Genomic DNA, 19,672 nt, shown 5'->3' with positions numbered 1-19,672 from the left:
TCAATTACTGCTCACTCACTTTTTACAATAAAGTCTTACCACTGTTTTCGCATTTTTTTTTCTGCCGTGTCCTGTATCCCTTTTTTAATCTTCCAATTTTTTTTTCTCTGCTGGAAGACCAAAACAATCTGTCTTAGCTTGGGCCGTGGAAATGGCCGTCCACGGCCATTTCCACCCGAGTGAGAGAGGTGCTCCCGGATTTATCTCATACGGCGGCATGAAGTTTGAGGACGTCACCGCCGCCCTGGAATATCTACCCCCAACCGTGGAGACACTGGTGCTTCACGTCGGAACTGCTGATATAGCAGAAAGCGGATCGTCCTCATCCCTGGAGAAGTTGAGACGAATGCTTGCGAGGGTTCGCCTCCACCGTGCGGCCTTGAAAAGGATATGTTTGAGCCTGCCCCTTCCCCGCACCCTGAACCGGCGCCGACGAGGGGGAGACTGGCGGTTTGTCAGATCATTCAACTGCGAAGCCTCCCATTTTGTGCGCGAGGTCCGCCGCCTGTGCCAGCGGAAGGAGTTAGGAGCAGACGTGCGCTACATCGATCACGCCTTCCACGAACTATCGGCACGGAGGGTCTTTGCTGCTGACGGGCTCCACGCGAGTTTTGAGGGCGTTGCGCTGCTGGCGGAGCACTTCCGCAACGCTCTCTCGTTCAGGGCGCTCGGCTGGCAGCGGAGACCCTTTAAACCACGGGCACCGAACAACCCAACACCAGGTGCAACGCCGGCACAGCGGGAACGTCAGCGGGCTCCCCCTTCTCCGGAGGTCTCTCCCACCACAGCTGTGACCCCGAAGACTTCGCCACGCCGGCCCAACGGGACACGCCAGACCCCCCCTGAGACGACTGACGCGGGGGTTCGCAACGACTGACTCCGCCCAAGTAAAGGTACGGCCCGAACGACACGACCCTGGTCGCGCGCCTTCCTCTCTCTTCGCAAAAGCATAGATAAGCGAGTGCGCTACAACTTGCACAGTGCTACTTTAAAATCATATGCAACAGCACGTAAAATACCTAAAGGACTGCGGCTAAGGCTGACACCGGCAATGACCGATCTTAATGCAGATGAAATGGCGCGGTGGAACAATATTCTTGAGGACGCATCCTTGCAGCTAATGCAGGTAATAATAGGACACGGAGAAAGAAAGACATTAGAATTAGAGAAGTTGGAAACTTCCCTTCGGAGCAGCCCGGAGATATCCGAAATGGAAAGAATGGAACTCAAGAGATACGAATCTCAAAAAGAAGGAGGTGTGATGAACCAAAAATTTAAAAAGATGCGGAGAGACAATATCCCCATTCCAGATCACTCCTTTGGGGAGCAGGGAGTTGGATGCTCAGGAAGCCAAACCAGAACTGAGAATTCTTCCATTCCGGATAATCCAGCTGCTGTACCCTTGGGTGAGGAGAAAAGCGTATGTCCTGTGAGTCAAACCCCATCTGAAAGTTCGGCGCATCCAGAATCCAACGTTGTCAACCTATCGGACGTACCGCTCATAGAATCTGAACTTAAACTGCTGTCAAAAGGTCTCACATTCTGTCCCTCTACGGGTAAATTTAATGAATTTCAGCTGTACCAGGACTTAGACAATTTTGCGAGGAACTTACGCCTTCGTGAATACTTCTACGACCGGGAAACGAACCCAGACAAAAAAATTCCGGGAGCATCAGACAAATGTTGGACACCGAGCGATGGTCGGGACAAACATCTCGATATGTACATTTCGGCCGTACAAAAAGACGTGTTGAATGCATTAAAGAAAACAAACCCTGTCCGCAACAACCTATCAACTGATGAGCGCAAGGCCCTTTTCTCCCTCCGCCAACAGGATGACATTGTTATAAAGCCGGCGGACAAGGGCGGAGCAATAGTCGTAATTAACAAAACCGACTACATTAGGGAAGGACTCCGACAACTGAGTGATGAGAATTTTTATGAGGAACTTCCTGCGGACCCAACACAGCAGTTCGTATCGAAAATCACCCTTGAACTCACAAGGCTTCTTGAAAATGGCGATATAACTAAAGACATGTTTAAAGCAATGACGCCCACCCAATCAGCACCGGGACGCTTTTACCTACTCCCTAAAATTCACAAACCTGGCAATCCAGGCCGCCCTATTGTATCTTGCAATGGCACTCCAACAGAATCAATTTCCAGCTTTCTTGATTTTATTTTGAAAAACGCAGTTCCCAAAATTCCGGCCTATATCAAGGACACAAACCATTTTTTGAGAGAGATGTCTGGACTGGTAATCCCCCCTGGCAGCTTCCTGGTTACAATGGATGTCTCATCGCTTTACACCAATATCCCCCATTCAGACGGCATCAGGTATACCGTGGAGGCATGTCAAAACGCTGATATGGCACTAGAGATTAATGAGCACGCCCTTACTACCCTACTTGACCTTGTGCTTCGTTACAATTATTTCCAATTCGAAAACAAACATTACCTTCAAATTAGCGGCACAGCTATGGGCACAAAAATGGCACCTAATTACGCGAACTTGTTCATGGCGGCACTCGAGGGACCCTTCTTGGAAGCTCAACCCGTTCGCCCGCTCATATACAAGCGATTCCTGGATGACATCTTTTTTGTCTGGCCGCATGACGAGGCAAGCTTGCATAAGTTCATTTCGGATTTGAACTTGGTCCACCCTTCTATATCTTTTACGCATAATATCTCAAGGACATCGGTGAACTTTCTCGACGTCACCATTCAGGTAGAGGGCACGACCACGATCACAGCCCTATATAGAAAACCCACAGATCGCCAGCAGTATCTGCACTTTGAAAGTGACCATCCACGGCATTGCAAGATGAGCATTCCCTATTCCCAGGCCCACAGATACCGCAGAATTTGCTCTGACAACGCCGACTTTGACCACAACTCCCAACAACTAAAAAATGCCCTCATTCGTCAAAAGTACCCAGCAGCAGTGGTCGATGACTCCATCAACAGAGCTCGTAACCTAAACCGCGAGGAAATTCTACATGGAGGGAATCCCAGGAATGAAGGAAGCCAGACAAATCTTGTCCTCACCCACTCATCTGCGTTGCCCAAACTTAATAACATTCTTTCGAGACATTTTAATATACTGCAACAAAGTAGCCGGCTATCTTAAATTTTCCAAAAGCCCCCCCCCCCCCCCCCCCCCCCCCGAGTTGTTTATCGCCGCGGAAAAAACCTGAAAGATATGTTAGTCAGAGCCAAGACGACTGCCATTGAGGGCACTCAACGGGGATGCCAGCCATGCAAGAAAACACGTTGTAAGGTTTGTTCACACATGACTACCACCACTACTGCTAAAGCCAGCTCCTCAGATTACGTATTCAAAATAAATGCGCATCTAAACTGTGACAGCCAAAATGTCGTCTACATGCTTCACTGTGACATCTGTGGCATGCAGTACATCGGACAAACAGAAACCGCCTTCCGTAAACGCTTTAACAACCACCGTTCTCACGCTAAAACACAACCGAACTTGCCCATTTCAAGACATGTCAGCCTCCCAGGACATTCATTCGACCAAATTAAAGTCACTCTGCTAGAGACCGGTTTTCACACTAAACGGGAGCGCGAACAGAAGGAATCGTACCTTATTTATAAGTTCAAAACGCTGACTCATGGTATCAACGAGAGCGCTGGCAGCATGTCGTGCCTCCGGAGGACCACGGACGTTGATTGACAACAGGAAGTGGATGCACATTGTTCCACCCCCTTTCTCCTAGCATAAAAGTTTTTTTTTTCTTTCTTTTTTTTTCTTTCTTTTTTTAATTCATTCAGGACCACCCGCCATTAGCTCAGCAGACAACGGGCGCATACCGAGAGGGAGCGCCGCCCAAAAAAGCCGCCTAAGCCCCGCACTGCACGTGCTGCGCGATAAATGCTGTCCACATTGGGACAACTAAGAAGAGTAAGAAGAGAGAGGGAGGTGACGTTGAACGGCAGTGCCAATCTGGCCGTACCTTGAGATTGTCGTGTTCTGTTGAGACATAGCAGTGTCGTAATTCAGTGGTTTTCTGTGTCGACCCTCCATTGAACTTCACGCTTGTCGCGTCGTATGTGTGCCTTTACATTACTCTACGCTGCGGCCAAGGACGGACGGGGTACTCGTCGCCTTCTCCGAACTCGCCGCGCCCCTGTGTAACTTGATCCCTGTCTTCCGCGCGGTCCGACCGCTATGCGGCTCGCCGCTGGCTGCCGCTAGTGCCTTTCTCTGTCGCCATGTCGCGGCCCTTCAAAGGGCAAACAAAGTAGACTTATCACCGGTTTCTTGGTAAAAGCAATGATTCTCCGTTTAACGGTCTGTTCTAGGTGAACCCACAAAACAAATGCCGGGCCAAGACCGCGTCCTTAGTTACTACACCACCGCCCCGCTCTTCCCATCTGTGCTCATGCGTTGTCTGTATTTTGTTTGTCAGTTCTCTTTCATCCCAGCCGCAGCGGGCCGACAGAAACCTTTGGTCCCGCTCCCTCCCCCCACCAGAGCCGTTTTCTCACTAAAACCACCGCCTTTCCTCTTTTTCTTTCTTTTTTTTAATTTAAATCCTCTCCACTCAGCAAGTGCCCTGTTGTTACCCGATTTTTTACGTTCTCTGGCGTATTCCCCTCCTCATGAGGGAGAGGAGGAGAGACTCTCCCTCGCATGCAGTGTGCATAAGGATTCGGTGTTCATTGTGGGATTGTCCCTGAGGAAGGAAGTTCCACTTCCGAAACTGTCGGACTAATTTATAATAAACAAGTTAACCGCAAAGTTGTTCTTATCTTTTACCTGACCGTTTCTTCTGGCCCGTTGCAAAACTCATCGAAATCTATATATATATATATATATATAGATATATATATATATATATATATATATATATATATATATATATATATATATATATATATATATATATATATATATATATATATATATATATATATATATATATATATATATATATATATATATATATATATATATAGTTAAGAGAAAGGTTCCTGGCTATAAGGTTAACTGTATGATAGACAAGTCACATTCAAAAACATAACAATATTTATTCTAACGTTTCGACCGGGTGCAGGTCTTTTTCAAAGATACAAATAGTGCAGGTCAGTTGGGTTTATATACATTTCAGTTGTGTGCGGGACAAGAAGATGTATCAAGCAAAAACGTAGGCTCTACGCGACACAGAAGCATATGAATCCGCAGACCGCAAGGGGTGGGGAAGAAAAAAAAGTGGAGGCTTGTTGGAGTGGTGCCGGGAAACCGAGGGGAAAGGGGGCATAATCAGGGCAGGCTAGTGTCACTAAATAAAGGCTTTTAGAGTATCGACACTCTTTTCTCTCATTGTTTTGTGCCGCCACGATTGTCATTGGTCGGTCTGTACCACGTGACATTTGTTTACCCATGGGCGCTGCCATTTTGTTTCTGGCCTCGGCCTGCCCGTGCCTGCCCTGTGGCTTGCCTCTGCTGCGCGGACGTTGAAGCGACCCGTCGCAGTCGTTCAGCTCCTGTTTCGGGTGCTTTTTCCACGTTTTTCGCCGCCTGATGAGCCTTTTGCGATGCCTTGTTGTTCCGTGATCCACTGCTGCAACAAGCCCGACGATGGAAAGCGGCTCATGCGTTTTCCCTTGGGAAAAAAGGCCGGTGAGAGACTCCGTGCGTGGCTGCAACTCGTCGGTCGCGACGATTTTAAGCCTACTCCATCATCGAGGATCTGTGAGGTGAGTTTATTTCAAGCACAGCTGTAATGCAACCATCGCAGTGAAAATTCCAGAGCCTAAACGTACGGCTACGCGATCGGAGTCGGCCAAGCACTACCGTTAAGGAGCAACTTTCCCCCTTACATTACTGTGCTGGCGCGATCATAAAAAAACTTTTTGTAGCCCCGCCCGTATAGAGTACGCACGCGCTTCGTGTGGTTCGCTTCCCTCAAAAGATAGTGTTGTGCAGCTGGAGCCGCTGAACAAAGCAGCGAAACTTTAGTGACACTAATCCAAATGTCCTGCTCGCTGACACCAAATGAACGCATGGAAGTCTTGCGTGTGCGATCAGACCCGTACGCCTCGTTGCCCGTAATAAAGCATCGTTGAAGCGGCAATTGCATCACTGCCGCATAGCTGCGGAGTCATTTTATTTACTGCATGAATATTTATTTTATGAATTTGCCAGTTTAATCAATCAATCAATGCCACTTGTGGTATGTAAACTTCGAATCGAAATTTACCTCACCCTTATTATATTTGAATGTGTTCTTTCCACGTACCAAGCAGTTTGAAAAGTTATTGTGTTCATGTTAAATGTTACTTGCAAATCTTTGATTGAGTAGCCATCGTCATGTGGACTTATTTTTCTTAAGGACCACTTTGAAGCTGACCAGTATGAAGGACACCGAGCTGATGGTCGAAAGCTGCTGAAGTGGAACGCGGTGCCCACCATCCCAGCCTGCGAGAATGCACGGGGGAGATCGAGGAGCATAATCGCCCAGAAGCCAGACAATGGTGTGTAGCGTGATGCACATAGTACTTTGTCATTTGCTACACTTTGGAATGCAGCACTACACATTGTCGCAATGAGATGTAACTTTGGAGCACATTTTGTGCTTTCAGGCATTTCAGCCATCACAGGCGCTCAAGGAGCCCCACCCGAGGTCTGTGTTCCCCAGGTGTGTGTTGTGCAGCCCCGAACGCCTGGAGCTGCAATCGGAGTTCTACAGAACAACCCGAGTAAGTATTTCTTGGGGGGCGCAAGCACTGATTTTCATACGTAGTGTGATGTCGACTGTATGAGAGATTGACTTTTAACCTTGGTGCACACAGAAGTGACAAGTGAAAACAAAAACAGGGTGAAATCATGACTTTTTCCTTCATGAGATACCGTGGCATTTAATCTGACTCTCTCCTAACATGTGGAGTCACATTAGAAGCGTCATCACGAACCTAGTGAGCTGTTGTGAGGAGGAGCGTAAAGATCCAGTCCTTCATGTAGGGCAATGTCATTTCATTGGAATCGCCTAGAATCACCCTTTCCATATACCTTTTAAAGGGGTACTGGCACCAATTTTCGGTGCTGATATTATAGCACAGTTCGCTTCCTTTACCTACCAGGATACCCTTCGTAAAGTATGAACAGCATGCGTCGCGTGCAACATATTCTGATTTGATAGTAATTGCAGTGCCGACAAGGCAACCGTGCTGGAGGCTTCCACCGAAATCAACATCGTGTGACATCACACCGCGGTAGAGTGAACGAGCCGCGTGCTCCCCAACTCCGTGACGTCACGTAACAACGCCTGGCTAATGGCAGGGTGCGAGCATGTGGCGCGCCGATGGAGCATCACAGGTTTTCGCATGGGCGCACGTGATAGCGCCGACCCTGTTCAGCAGAAAACATGACATCACGCCGTAGTTTCTGCCGCCCGTGCCCTCCGGGCTTTTCTCGACGGCAGCCAAAGGCAGCGGTTTTCGTTGCATTATATTTCATTATTTATCATGCGCATTTTAACTACTGTTTCATGATTGTTAGGCCAGCAGGCCTCAATCTAAGCAATATAAACACAACGTAAAAATTTTGTGTGAGTACTCCTTTAAAAATGAAGGGGAAGTCAGAATCACATAAATTCGTTGAGACAAATCATCCGTGGTTTGGGCTGCAGGCCAGTTTATAAATCCCAAGTGTACTTATATTTCGCTGTCATGAAAATTAGATTAGTGAGGCAGAACAGCCACTCCTAGCACAACTATATAAGGGACCATTGTGCCACAGCTGAGATGTGTTGTTGCCTTTCCAGCAACCCCAAGCACGGCTGAAGTTTCAGGAGTGAGGGCACCTTCACCTGACGTCATGCAAGGGGATGGCTACGTTGTGCCACTGCTTACGGTGGAAGTGGAAGTACAAACAGGTAGGTATCGCATTCAGAACAAGAACATGGTGGCCGCAGCAGCCGTTTCATGTACATCAAGAACATAGCTATTAGTGGGTGTTGAATTAAAGTTGTCAAGTTCGGTGCAAAGCACTTGCATGCAGTAATAATTTAAATGCTTAAAGTACTTCACATAAAAATTGGTTTCACAAAGTCATTCTCATGAACTAGTTCAGGTGGAGCAGCACCATAGTTGCATTAACGCGCCTTGACTCATCCCCCTTAATTTGGGTGAAGGCGTTCCAGGATTAGTTTCTAACCTTCCGTGCACACATTGCAGAAAGCGTGCAGAAATAGCCGGACTGGTTGAGCAGAGCACAATGGCATCTGGGGTGACCAGCCATCGTGTCTTATGCACGAGAGCCCCACTTCAAGCCTGAAACTTTTATTTGTTTTAAAAATTGTCTTTGGGGTTTTTACGTATGTATGCTACACCTGTGTCATGAGGCCTTCTGCAGTGGAGGGCTATGGATTAATGTAAACCATGGGGGTCTCTTACGTGCAGCGAAATCTCAATACCAGCGTTTTCGGTTTCCACCTCCTTCAGGCAACTTTTTTTTTTTTAAGTTACTGTACTACTGCTTTTTCCATGCCCTCCCTACTCTAAACTCCAGCAAGGGGCTTTTTCATGAACCAGCAATAAAAATGATGGCATGAGCAAGGAGGGAGAAAAAACAAATGTTCAGTAATGGTTTTTTTTTTTTTTTTAACAGGTGCATGTGCTGTGGAGGCTGAGACCATGGACTTTTCAACATCTATGCCTGATGAACCAAGTAAGTGAACTAGTATGGGGAGCGATGCAAAGCTCACAGGTTTAAGTATTTCTGCACATCTGCTGCAGAAGCAAGTTTATAACACGATGCGTATATTTTCAGCTAGAGGAGTGCATGGGAGCTGTTCAACGAGCAACCAACAGTGTGCTGCCGGTACAACTGACCAGGCTGTCCAAACGGTATGAAAAACTGCCTATCTTGGCTTCTGAGACCATGTGTAAGCGTGCAACATGTTAAAGGGACACTGAAGGCAAAATACAAGTTGCTCTAGATCGATAGCTTACAGAGAACACGAATATACCATTCTTATGCGTATCTTTAAAATAAGGTAGAAAATTGAAAAAACGTAAAAACAAGTATCGCCACCACTGGCTATTCCGCACAACTTACACCGGAAGTGGTTAAAATTGTGTGAAAAATATTAAAACAATACGCCTTCCTAAGTTTATAAAAACTTAAAGGAGTACTGACACCAAATTCAGAATCGTTAAAAATGACATAATTGGCTTTATTCATTTGTGGAGATCAATCCCACCAATTTTGGCAGCCATCGGTGGCCGGAAACATAACGAAAATCCCTTTTAATTGCCCCGGCCGCGAGCTTCCTCAGATTGCCAGAACTAGCGAAATCGCTTTCAGCGTGACGACACGTACTCCGTGCCCTGTGAACCGGCCAGTTGTGGGTGGCGTCGTAAAGCCCTTTCTAGAACCGGAAACGCTCTCCTACGCTGCTGTTGTCGGTGGTCTCGTTTCGCCAGACGGTTTCTGTCAATGGCATCTTCAACTTCGTCAAAATGGCAAAAGAGTAACGCTAGGCTTTCAAAAACCAATGGAAGACAAACATCCTGAACAAACACGAACTCAAATGTGTTCCAATTAAACATTAAACACGGGAAATAACACCTAATTACACGAATTTGCAAATTACTTTTCGAATTTCCCGCGTCCCAGTCACCGCCGCAAGCTCAGGCGGGCCAATGCAGACCACGTGCCATCACAGCAGATGCGAAAAACGCGCGTGCCATCACGGGTTTTTGATTAGCGTCATCACCTGCAGTTTTGCGGCCGCCACTGTATGACGTCACGTACTCCGACTAGCTCTTGAACGTCCATCTGCGCTGCCGGCGACCGAAACCGAAACTGGTTGAAATTACTGCGTTTTAATCATTTCTATGCTTGCTTCTTGCCGCTTTTGGATCGATTTTCATAATTAGTGGCCAACGAGGTACTGTTTGCAGCATAGAAACCAAAAAGGTAAAATTTGGTGTCAGTACTCCTTTAACAGCAAGCTTTTATAGTGTCACGTCGACGAACAGAAAGAAGCCTAGAAACAATATGATACAAGCCCAACTGATAGATTACGCAGCGACCCCAAACGACAACAAATTGGTTTCGGTTTCGGTGCAATACCCGATTGCGCGACCGGTTCATTGTGTGGCACTTCACTTGTACGGTTCTATGTACATGTATCATTATGACCTTTCTGCGTGCTTTTGCTGTAGTAAAAAACGTAAGTATGCCTATTTTGGCTAAAGTCAATTGATTTCAAGTTACCAACTACTAGTATGCACCGCATAGGCAAGCATTTTACAGCATTTGTGATATTTGTTGCGGCACAATTGCATGCATGTTGCGCGCATAGAGGAAAGCTTTTGTTTCCTCTGCGGTCGGGAACAGCGGTAGACGGAATAATGGGAACAACCAAGACGACGTGAGACTAGTCATGAGATGGTTAAGTGAGCCAGAGGATCATCCTGCAAACATTTCTTCTTCAAGCCCGAAAGTATTTGTGGGTGAGTGTGCAATGAGCGAATGCAAGTGGGCTACGCACGCTGCGAGGCGGACGAGAGTGGATCTTATATCGAATAACGTTGGTATTATTTGCCTCTTTCCCAACGAGGGCTTCTTTACTTCCAGCATAGGAAATGTCTGGTGTTCGTACATAGGTGCGCGGTGCTGTGCAAGCAGCGGGTGATGGAGCTTGTGCACACGAGCAGTTGGTTAGAACTGTCACACGGCTTATGTGCTCGTCTTCAACAGAGCATCAAACCTGATCGCACGTCCGATGGAGAAACATTTTGCTTAGTTGTCATGAACAGCAAAGTACGTGGGAGTTCAGGAAAGCACGACTGATTTGACCCAAACGGACGAAACCGCTTGGTACGTAATAGCCTTGTATTCGGTTGCCCGAAGCTATACACCACCGCTGCCTCCCTTGCTTCCGGTTCATCGTGAAGCAAACGGCTGCCGGCCGTTTGCGTTATCGAATCGCTGTGAGGGAAATGAGGAACGGAAGTGTGTTGTTTGATTAGTGATTTATCAGCAATTAATGCATCTTTTGGCACCGAATAAATGCTAAGATTGCTATTAGAAGGTAATACTTTCATTTGAAACAAACTTGTTGGTTGTCTTCGGTGTCCCTTTAACGCACCTATGAACTTGCCCGCATGTGTTCAAGAGTTACCGCGAAATGTGCTTAGGCTACAAGTGATTACCAGCTGCTTTTGTGTTGGTTCTCAAGGGTGTTTTCAAAATTTTGATATGTTACAGGAGGCTCCGTGCAGTGGACCCAGGTGTGTGCACGAAGCTACTGTTGAGGAGTTAAAGCGCAAGCTGGATCTGCAACAGAAGCAGACCAGGAAGCTGGAAAAGCAGTTGGAAGCTGTTATCGGTGAGCATTTTATCTTTAATCACAAAAACTCTAGTGAAAGCAAAATTTTAAGGTTCGTCAATACCTTTTCTTGTTGAAAAGTTTTTCTGGGCTAGAATGGAGTTCAGCGAGTTGCCAAATACTGGTTCTTTCATAATAAAGTTAACTTTGTCTTCATGACCTTTTAAATGTGGCACTGCACGGGCCACATTTAAAATTGCATTTTGAAGGCTCAGTTAGTAGCTCTAATGATAGCTTTTTGTAAAAATAATGTTGAAGACTGCATTTCTGCTCAGCCTAATGTTGCCACAATAAAACTAGAATTTGTGAAGTGCGTTGTCGCATTTATTTGTGGCATTCCGTTCTCTTGCAGGCAACAAGGTTCCACACCTAGCTCCTGACCAGGTTTTGAATGTTGGGCATCCTGATTCACGTGGCAACAGGTGGTCCGACAAGACGGTTCAAAAGGCCCTGCAGGTGCGACTCGCATGTGGCACCAGGGGGTACGAGCTCCTGAAGGATGAAGTCCTACCTCTTCCATCTGAACGGACACTGCAAAGACGCATTGAGGATGTCAAATTTGAACCCGGTGTGTATGCTGGTGTACCAGTGTTCATATGTTGTCAACATGTTTTTTATGACAAGCACACTACAAGATTGCCTTTACTTTGTTTTAAGGAATCCTCAACGAGCTTCTTCCAGCCTTGAAGGCAAAGCTGGAAACGATGAAGCCAGAGGAGCGACACTGTGCCCTTCTCATAGACGAGATGCAGCTGACTGCTGGTCTCGACTTCGACCCTACAGTCAAGAAGCCGATTGGCCTGGCAACAGCCCCACTTGTAAAACAAGGGCCTGAAGGCGAGCTGGTGTACGCAACACACGGCCTTGTCGTCATGCTGACTGGATTATCCTCCCGCTGGAAACAAGTTGTTGCCTATCATTTCACAGGTAAGTGCAATCTTCTAACAAAAATATTAAGCAAGCAATCATTTAACAATACATTTGCAGTGGACACAAAGGTGGTGACGCCAAGTCCACATGTATTTATCTTTAATAAAAAGGGTACAAGTGGGCCACCATTCCTCCACTGCTGAGAAAGAGAGATAGGGAGAGAGAGAGAGAGAGAGAGAGAGAGAGAGAGAAGAGAGAGAGAGAATTAAGTATAGGACAGAATTTAGTATTGGAGAGAATTAAGTGTAGGTATTCGTACCGAAGACAGCCAAGGCTATCAAAAAAGCGAGGCAGACAGAGACGAATAAATGGAAGGAAAAACTGGAATCGAAAACGCCGTTAGAGATGTACAGGGCAGAGAAATTTGAGATCAGAAAGGAAAATCTTTACGATAATTCCAAGGGCAGGGCGTTACTTTTTGAGGCTAGAGCAGGTTGCTTGAGAACAAAGAGCTTTGTGGGCAAGTATGCGCAAAATGATGGGGTATGTGTGGTCTGCGGAAATGAAACCGAAACGATTCAACACATTGTGTTGGAATGTGAGTGTATCCATCCAAATCTATATAACGTAAATATTCGCCTTCCCGAAGCCCTCGGATTTAAATGTAGCGCAGAGACAATAAATTACAAGGCTGTAGAGGTGACTAAAAGGAGATTGGAATACTGGTGGAAGAAGAGAGGAGAGGGGATTATAGCCTAGGGCAGCTACCACCTGTAACGAACATAATTTATTTTGAGCTCATCCTACATAGCGTTAAAGGAGTACTGACACCAAATTCAGAATCGTTAAAAATTACGTAATTGGCTTCAGTAGTTTGTGGAGATCACTCCCACCAATTTTGACAGCCATCGGTGGCCGGAAACACAGCGAAAATCCCTTTTAATTGCCCCAGCCGCGAGCTTCCTCAGATTGCCAGAACTAGCGAAATCGCTATCATCGTGACGACACGTACTCCGTGCCCTGTGAACCGGCCGGTTGAGGGTGACGTCGTATAGCTTTTTCTAGAACCGGAAACGCTCTCCTGCGTTGCTGTTGTCGGTGGTCACGTTTGCTGGTGTCACGGTGGTCACGAAAAACGCGCGTCGTCACGGGTTTTCGATTGGCATTATCACCTGCAGTTTTGCGGCGGCCACAGTGTGACGTCACGTACTCCGACTAGCTCTTGAACATCCGTTTGCGCTGCCGGCGACCGAAACCGAAACTGCTTGAAATTACTGCGTTTTAATTATTTCTATGCTTGCTTCTGGCCGCTTTTGGATCGATTTTCATAATTAGTGGCCGAAGAGGTACCGTTTCCAGCATAAAAACCCAAAAGGCAAAATTTGGTGTCAGTACTCCTTTAAATATAGACATTATGCAACCTAGTTAACTATGCTTTTGGTGAGATGACTCATGTCATCGCCCCGGTACAAAGGGGATACCATTATTAATCATCAATCATCATCAGGAGGGCAGTTCAAGGGGTTGTAGGGAGCATTTCGAGGTTCAAAAGTTCTGTCACAGTATGCTGCAGTGTCTAATACCCGTGCTACACGGGCGTTTCGAAGGCCTTTGAACCAAATGTCATTTGACTCAAAAGCCACCTTTGAGCTGCTACACGGCGCTTTTCAAAGGCATTGGGTTGAAATGCCATTTGAGTCAAATGAGCACCCCAACCGACCTTTGAGATTCTCAAAGGCCTTTGAAACATGAACGTTTGTACTCTCGGGCGCAGTTTCTGCATGCCGCAGTTACAGAAAAGGGTAAACTTGGTTTTCAAAGAGCATGTTCTTAATAATTTTTCACCTCTTCTACTTTCCTATCGCTCAAACTACGGTTAAAAGGTAACTTTGCAGTCTCCACACCGGCAATGCAAAAAAAAAAAAAAACTATGGAAGCCATAGTGCCCATGCTATTTTGTGCATGTTTTGCGTGCGTTCGTAGGTTATAATCAGTTTCATCACTCGCGATGGTGTCAACTCTAAAATTATTTTTTTTGTCAAGTTACGAGAACGAAACTGTGCAGCAGTAGCGACACCAAAACATGGCGGGTGAACGAGGAAGCGTTCAACTGCCTTTGAGAATTGGCCGTGTAGATCGGCGAAACTCCTTTCAGTTCGAATGATATTTGGAATTTCGAAGGCCCTTTGACTCGAATGTCATTTCAAACGCCCGTGTAGCATGGGTATAAGCCAGGAATCCCAACTCAGCTAGCGCTGTGCCTAGTGCTGGGGCGTAATTTCTGCTTTTTTGACCAGCTACGTCCACAAATGGCTTGCATCGTGTTCACAAAGCTCCTGTATGCACTTGTGCCCTGTTCAAAGTGTTGTTGCATTCAATTGTCTTGCAGGGGACTCCATTGATGGCACGTTCCTGAAGGATGTGGTCTTTCGAGTGATCGAGGAGTGTGAGGCTGCTGGTTGCCATGTGGACGCGGTTATTTCCGACATGGGGTCGAGCAACAAGGCCCTTTGGAAATGCTGCGGCATCCGTGCGACGCGGGTGGCCGAACCCGTAGTTTCCTGCAGGCATCCGTGCGCAGCCAACACCAACCGGCAACTCTACTTTCTGGCTGACGCACCACATGTTTTGAAAAACATTAGAGGCCACCTGGTGAGGGGACAGTCTATCTTCTTGTCAAAGGAGACTGTTGCCAAGTACAAGCTCCCAACAAGAGAGGTAGGTATAAGCGCAAAAGGTGCTTTTATGCTAAAATGCATTTTCCGAAAGTATTCAGTCTTAGTATCTGCTTATTGCGATGGTTCATAAACGTAAAGGACCTCAGTAATTTTTTTCAACTTTAATGCTTTGAAGGAACACGAGCTATCAAATAGCATGTCATTTTGGAGGGTTCTGTATAATTTCATGGTGCTTGTAGTTCTTTAAGGCACCTTTACCTCATCGTGGAAAGCAAAAATGGGAGAAAAATTGGAAACATTTGTCTTACTAATTAAAAGGAGTACTGACCCCAAAATTTTACGTCATGTTTTTATTGCTTAGATCGAGGCCTACGGGGCCAACTATCATGAAAGAGTAGTTCAATACAGCAGCGGACGATAAATGAGGAAATATAACGCAGCGAAAACCGCCGTCACCGGCTGCCGTTTCAAAAAGCCCGGAGTTCGCGGGCGGCCAAAAGTACGCTAGGACGTCACGGTTTCCGCTGAACGGGGCCAGCGCCATCGCGTGGGTATGCGAAAACCTGTGACGCTCCATCCACGCGCCAGACGGTTGCGCCTTGCCATTAGTCGGGTGCCAGGTGAACGTCACGGAGTAGGGGAGCACGCGGCTACGTCACCTCGTTTGCTCTACCACACCCTGATGTCACACGATGTCGATTTCGGTGGAAGCCACCAGCACAGCAGTCTCGTCGGCGCTACATTTGCAATCAATTTAGGATATGTTCCAGGCGACGCATGCTGTTCATACTTTACGCAGGGTATCCTGGTGGGTAAAGGAAACGAAGTGTACAATAATATCAGCACCAAAAATTGGTGTCAGTACCCCTTTAATAAAAAGAAGTATTGTACCCTCTGGCACAGAATAAATGCCTGAAGTCTTGTACAATGCTATCTTTTTGTTTAAAAGCAAGCTTCCTTGCCTGAAGTGTACCTTTCAATTATTGATAAGTTAGCTGTAGCAGTTTTATGAGGCTTGACTAACCTTATCTGTTACATGCCCTGTTGAGTTTCACACCAAGCTTTAAATTAAGGCATACAAGTGTTTGTTTTTTGCCAACAGCCCCCGGAAACATGCAGCTGTTAGCATTTCATCCTTTTTTATGCTATTTTTGCACCTCGCAGGTATCCGTGGAGCACATTAAACTTCTGGCAGAGGAAGATGCGAAACGGGACCTAAAGCTGGCGCCTCATCTCAAGGCTGGCTACCTCGACCTGAACCACTTCGAGAAGATGAGTGTGTCGTCAGCTGTCGCCGTACTCAACCACAGTGTGGGGGCAGCAATGCGGGTACTGGTGAAAATGGGATTGCTCCCATTAGAGGCACTGACCACGGCGTGGTTTGTGGAGCAGGTGTTCCGCTGGTTCACTCTCATGACGTCCCGCTACATCGGCACAGCAATGAGCTTGTTTAAGGAGACGTCACATGAAGACGCCGTGGCTTTCCTTCAGGAGTTCATGGAAATGTTTTCTGGTGTCTCAATACGGAACGAGAAACAGAAAGACTGCTTCAAGCCCGTGCAAACCGGCGTGCTGATAAGTACAACGAGTGCCCTCCTCCTGCAGCACGAGCTCCTGAGTGTTTACAACTTCAAGTTCGTCTTGCTGTGCCGACTCACTCAGGATGCCCTGGAAAATCTCTTTTCGTGCGTGCGAGCGAAAAACCCAGTGCCCAGGGCTCTAGAGTTCAAGCTGACCCTGCGGCTTATCATGTTGAGCCAGTTTTTCAGGCCTAGCCGCAAGGGCAGCTACCAGATCGATGACAGTGTTGACCTGCTGGAGTTCCTTGAGGTGAAGGCAGCGTCAAAAGAGAGCCTTGAAGCAGGAGAGGAGGTTCGGTTAGACGACAGTTTCCTCGATGACGCCACTCCGCTTGACGACGTTGAGATGGAATCTCTCGTCTACTTGTCGGGATACATCACACGCAGTGTGAGCAAGCGGTACGCACTGTGCAACACATGCAAGGCGTATTTGAAGGACGAGCCCATTGCAGAAAGCGACCAACTTTTGCAGCTAAAGTCGTACCGGGCACAGTCGCAGCCGAACCCCTTGGTACGTCCTTCAGCCCACGTGGTCAGGTTGTTGACGCATGCAGACACCGTCTTCCGGAGTTTCGAGCATGATGCTTTGAACGTTTCCCTGCCGGCTCTCACAAAGGCAACCCTAGACTCGTACCAACTGCCAAATGATTTCCCACAATGCCATCAACTGGGAAAGCACCTCACTTCATCTTTCCTCATGCTGCGACTGCGGATAACCCTGCGAAAGCTGAGCTGCAAGGCGAAAGCTGCCAAGTCCAAGTGTGCATCGAAAAGCGTTGGGATGCGAGCAGCTGTATCTCAGGTCCGTTAAGTCATTGGGTATGAAGTTTTTTTTTTTTTTTTTTGATGGAGGGTTTACGCACCAAAGCTACACCTGTGCTATGAGTTGCCCCCTACCACCTGGGGATCTTTCATGTGCGCCGAAATCTCTACACACAGGTGTTTTTGTTTTTCACCCATGAACTCAGCAGCGCAATGCCTTAGCCACTGCAACGGGTACCAGCTACGTGTGACAGCATATTTGTGAACCAGTGATGCTGTACGTGACTGGACACTCGCCTGAAGAAGTGCGACAGCCGAAGAAAGAAGTGACAAGTGTTACTCCGGACGCCTCACAACAAAACAGCCTTTCTAAAGGCTACTTCCTTGTTGCATGGCGGAATTGCAAAAAGCGACTCCCCCGTGTGTGCCCTCTCTTTCTAAAAAAATTGAGACACGTTATAATAAAGATTAAGTGAAATCAATTATTGCTAGTAAAGTAAAACAGCACAAAGGACGAGGACAAAGAAGAGCAGACGAACATCAGCGCTGGTGTTTGTCTGCTCCTCTTCGTCCTCGTCCTTTTGCGCTGTTTTATGTTGCTATAATCAGTCAACATGCCCAAGCTACCCTAAAGAATTGGAAAAGTCCTAGTTAAGCTTGAATGTCGTGGTTAGAGCCACTAAATGTTTTGGTGCTCCTTGGCCTCAAGGCGCCCTTACGCCAATAAATCACACAACACAGTAATAGAGCCACTAAATGAGCTACTTTGTGGCTCTAGTCGTGGTCAACCGTGGTAGGAAATTCTTATTGTGCCCAGTAAAAAAAAAAAAAAAGAAAAAAAAAAAAGAGAGAGCTCTGCAGTCACGATAGGGCCATTGATCCCCGGTTATGAAGGCTTGAGGCCATTTATCGGCCCATGAGGCATTTTCTATTATTATCTCTCCAGGTTGCCAAGAAAACAAGAACAACAATACTCCAGATCACCAAACAAGCATCCTAACCGGCTATCGCACGATGAGCATGAACGGTCAGAAGCCACCACCCGCCTTATACGGGATCAGTAACCCACTACAGACACGGGGCGACATTTATGTTGCGGCAATTACCACTGTTGCTATGAACTGCATCATTCGACTTCGGGGTCAGGTTTACAGGAGCCGCTACACATAGGGAGATGATTATGAACACCCCCTTCCAGAATTTACTAAATGCCAGCCCCCCCCCTCCCCCCCCTTTTCACTTTTCATTTCCCACCCTTTCACACAATTGTGATGAAGTTGTAGGGATCAGAAAATAAATGGGATATTTTGGCTGAGACGCTTCCTGAATGTAGCTAGCAGAATTGGACATATTTCTTGGCAAACTGACCAGTGTATCGGTATCGGGCGTGTCGTATTATTTGAGACTTGCAGTTGTGTGGATTCATTGCATGTCTTCTTGCATAATACACAATAAACAAATACAATCAAGTGCTTCCTTGGTGCATCGCTTTTCATATTACAGTATTTTATTTCTCCCTTTGTGTGTATGCGCGCGCGCGCGCGCATGTATGCATGCACGCAAGCGCAAGCGGCTGAAAAGTGACATGTTTTAGTTGCGGTTAAGGTAACGTACACCCTCCGAACTCTGCAAAAGGTATTTAAGGCAAATCATGGGAATTTGAATCGATGACGACTGCAGGCGAGAGGATATTTGCATGCTTCATTTTTAATGTGAGCACGTTCAGAATTCAAGAAATGGTTGGAATACCTGCAATCTCATTGGTCTGACGCGTTAATCTACACGTCGTGGTCTAAAGGTCACGACGAAATTATAGTTTCTCGATGATGTACGCAGGGTTTGATTAAAAGCTAGTCATATTGAAACCATTTACATATTAGGATGGCGAGGAGTGTGGACGCGGATCACGCCACTCCCAATTTTTGCTAGTTTTTGTGAAAACACCCTAATTGCCCGAACAGAATACACTATAATGTTCTTTTTACAACAACCTGTTTAAAAGCATTCGCGGATGTCGCCGCTGAATTTCTTTTTGGACATTCAGTAATATTTCCATACTAGCCGCAAAAGATCGGGGTGAGTGCCGTCTCAAAAGCGCGCCTGGCTTCAACTAAAAACGTATGATACGATCGTCTCTTTTCTGTCCAGGGGAGTTAACGCAAATGACAGCTGAAAATAAAATGCAGTGCCTCCCGTACAGCCGAGTGTTATCACCCCTCTAAACATTCATTGCAACGTGCTACAATAAGCCGTAAGAAGTAACTTACTACCGAGTCCCATGTCTAGGAAAAGCTAGGAGTTTCACAAGACCAACATGAGTGCCCGGACATGATGCACTTTACAAAAGCGCAAATGAACATCGCCGCTTGCTTGCGCGAACTGAGCTGAAGTAAACGAAAGTAAACATAGCCCCACAGTT

At 46.7% G+C, this 19,672-nt stretch overlaps 1 protein-coding gene across 1 annotated transcript; it reads left to right on the top strand.

The window, feature by feature from the left end:
- Positions 1-5,301: 5,301 nt before the first annotated feature.
- Positions 5,302-17,735, top strand: LOC144162788 (uncharacterized). The gene is made up of 11 exons (XM_077693453.1): positions 5,302-5,721; positions 6,357-6,498; positions 6,607-6,723; positions 7,788-7,898; positions 8,633-8,692; positions 8,795-8,871; positions 11,243-11,363; positions 11,716-11,931; positions 12,021-12,290; positions 14,623-14,951; positions 16,076-17,735. The coding sequence occupies exons 1-11, from the start codon at positions 5,560-5,562 to the stop codon at positions 17,300-17,302; spliced, it is 2,832 nt and encodes a 943-aa protein (XP_077549579.1). The 5' UTR covers positions 5,302-5,559; the 3' UTR covers positions 17,303-17,735.
- Positions 17,736-19,672: the final 1,937 nt, after the last annotated feature.

This window comes from Haemaphysalis longicornis, unplaced genomic scaffold (assembly GCF_048455015.1).
Source record: "Haemaphysalis longicornis isolate Haplotype H1 unplaced genomic scaffold, Haemaphysalis longicornis Haplotype H1 scaffold_12, whole genome shotgun sequence".
In the NCBI taxonomy this organism is placed as follows: domain Eukaryota; kingdom Metazoa; phylum Arthropoda; class Arachnida; order Ixodida; family Ixodidae; genus Haemaphysalis; species Haemaphysalis longicornis.
This window is presented reverse-complemented; position numbering and strand designations above follow the sequence as displayed.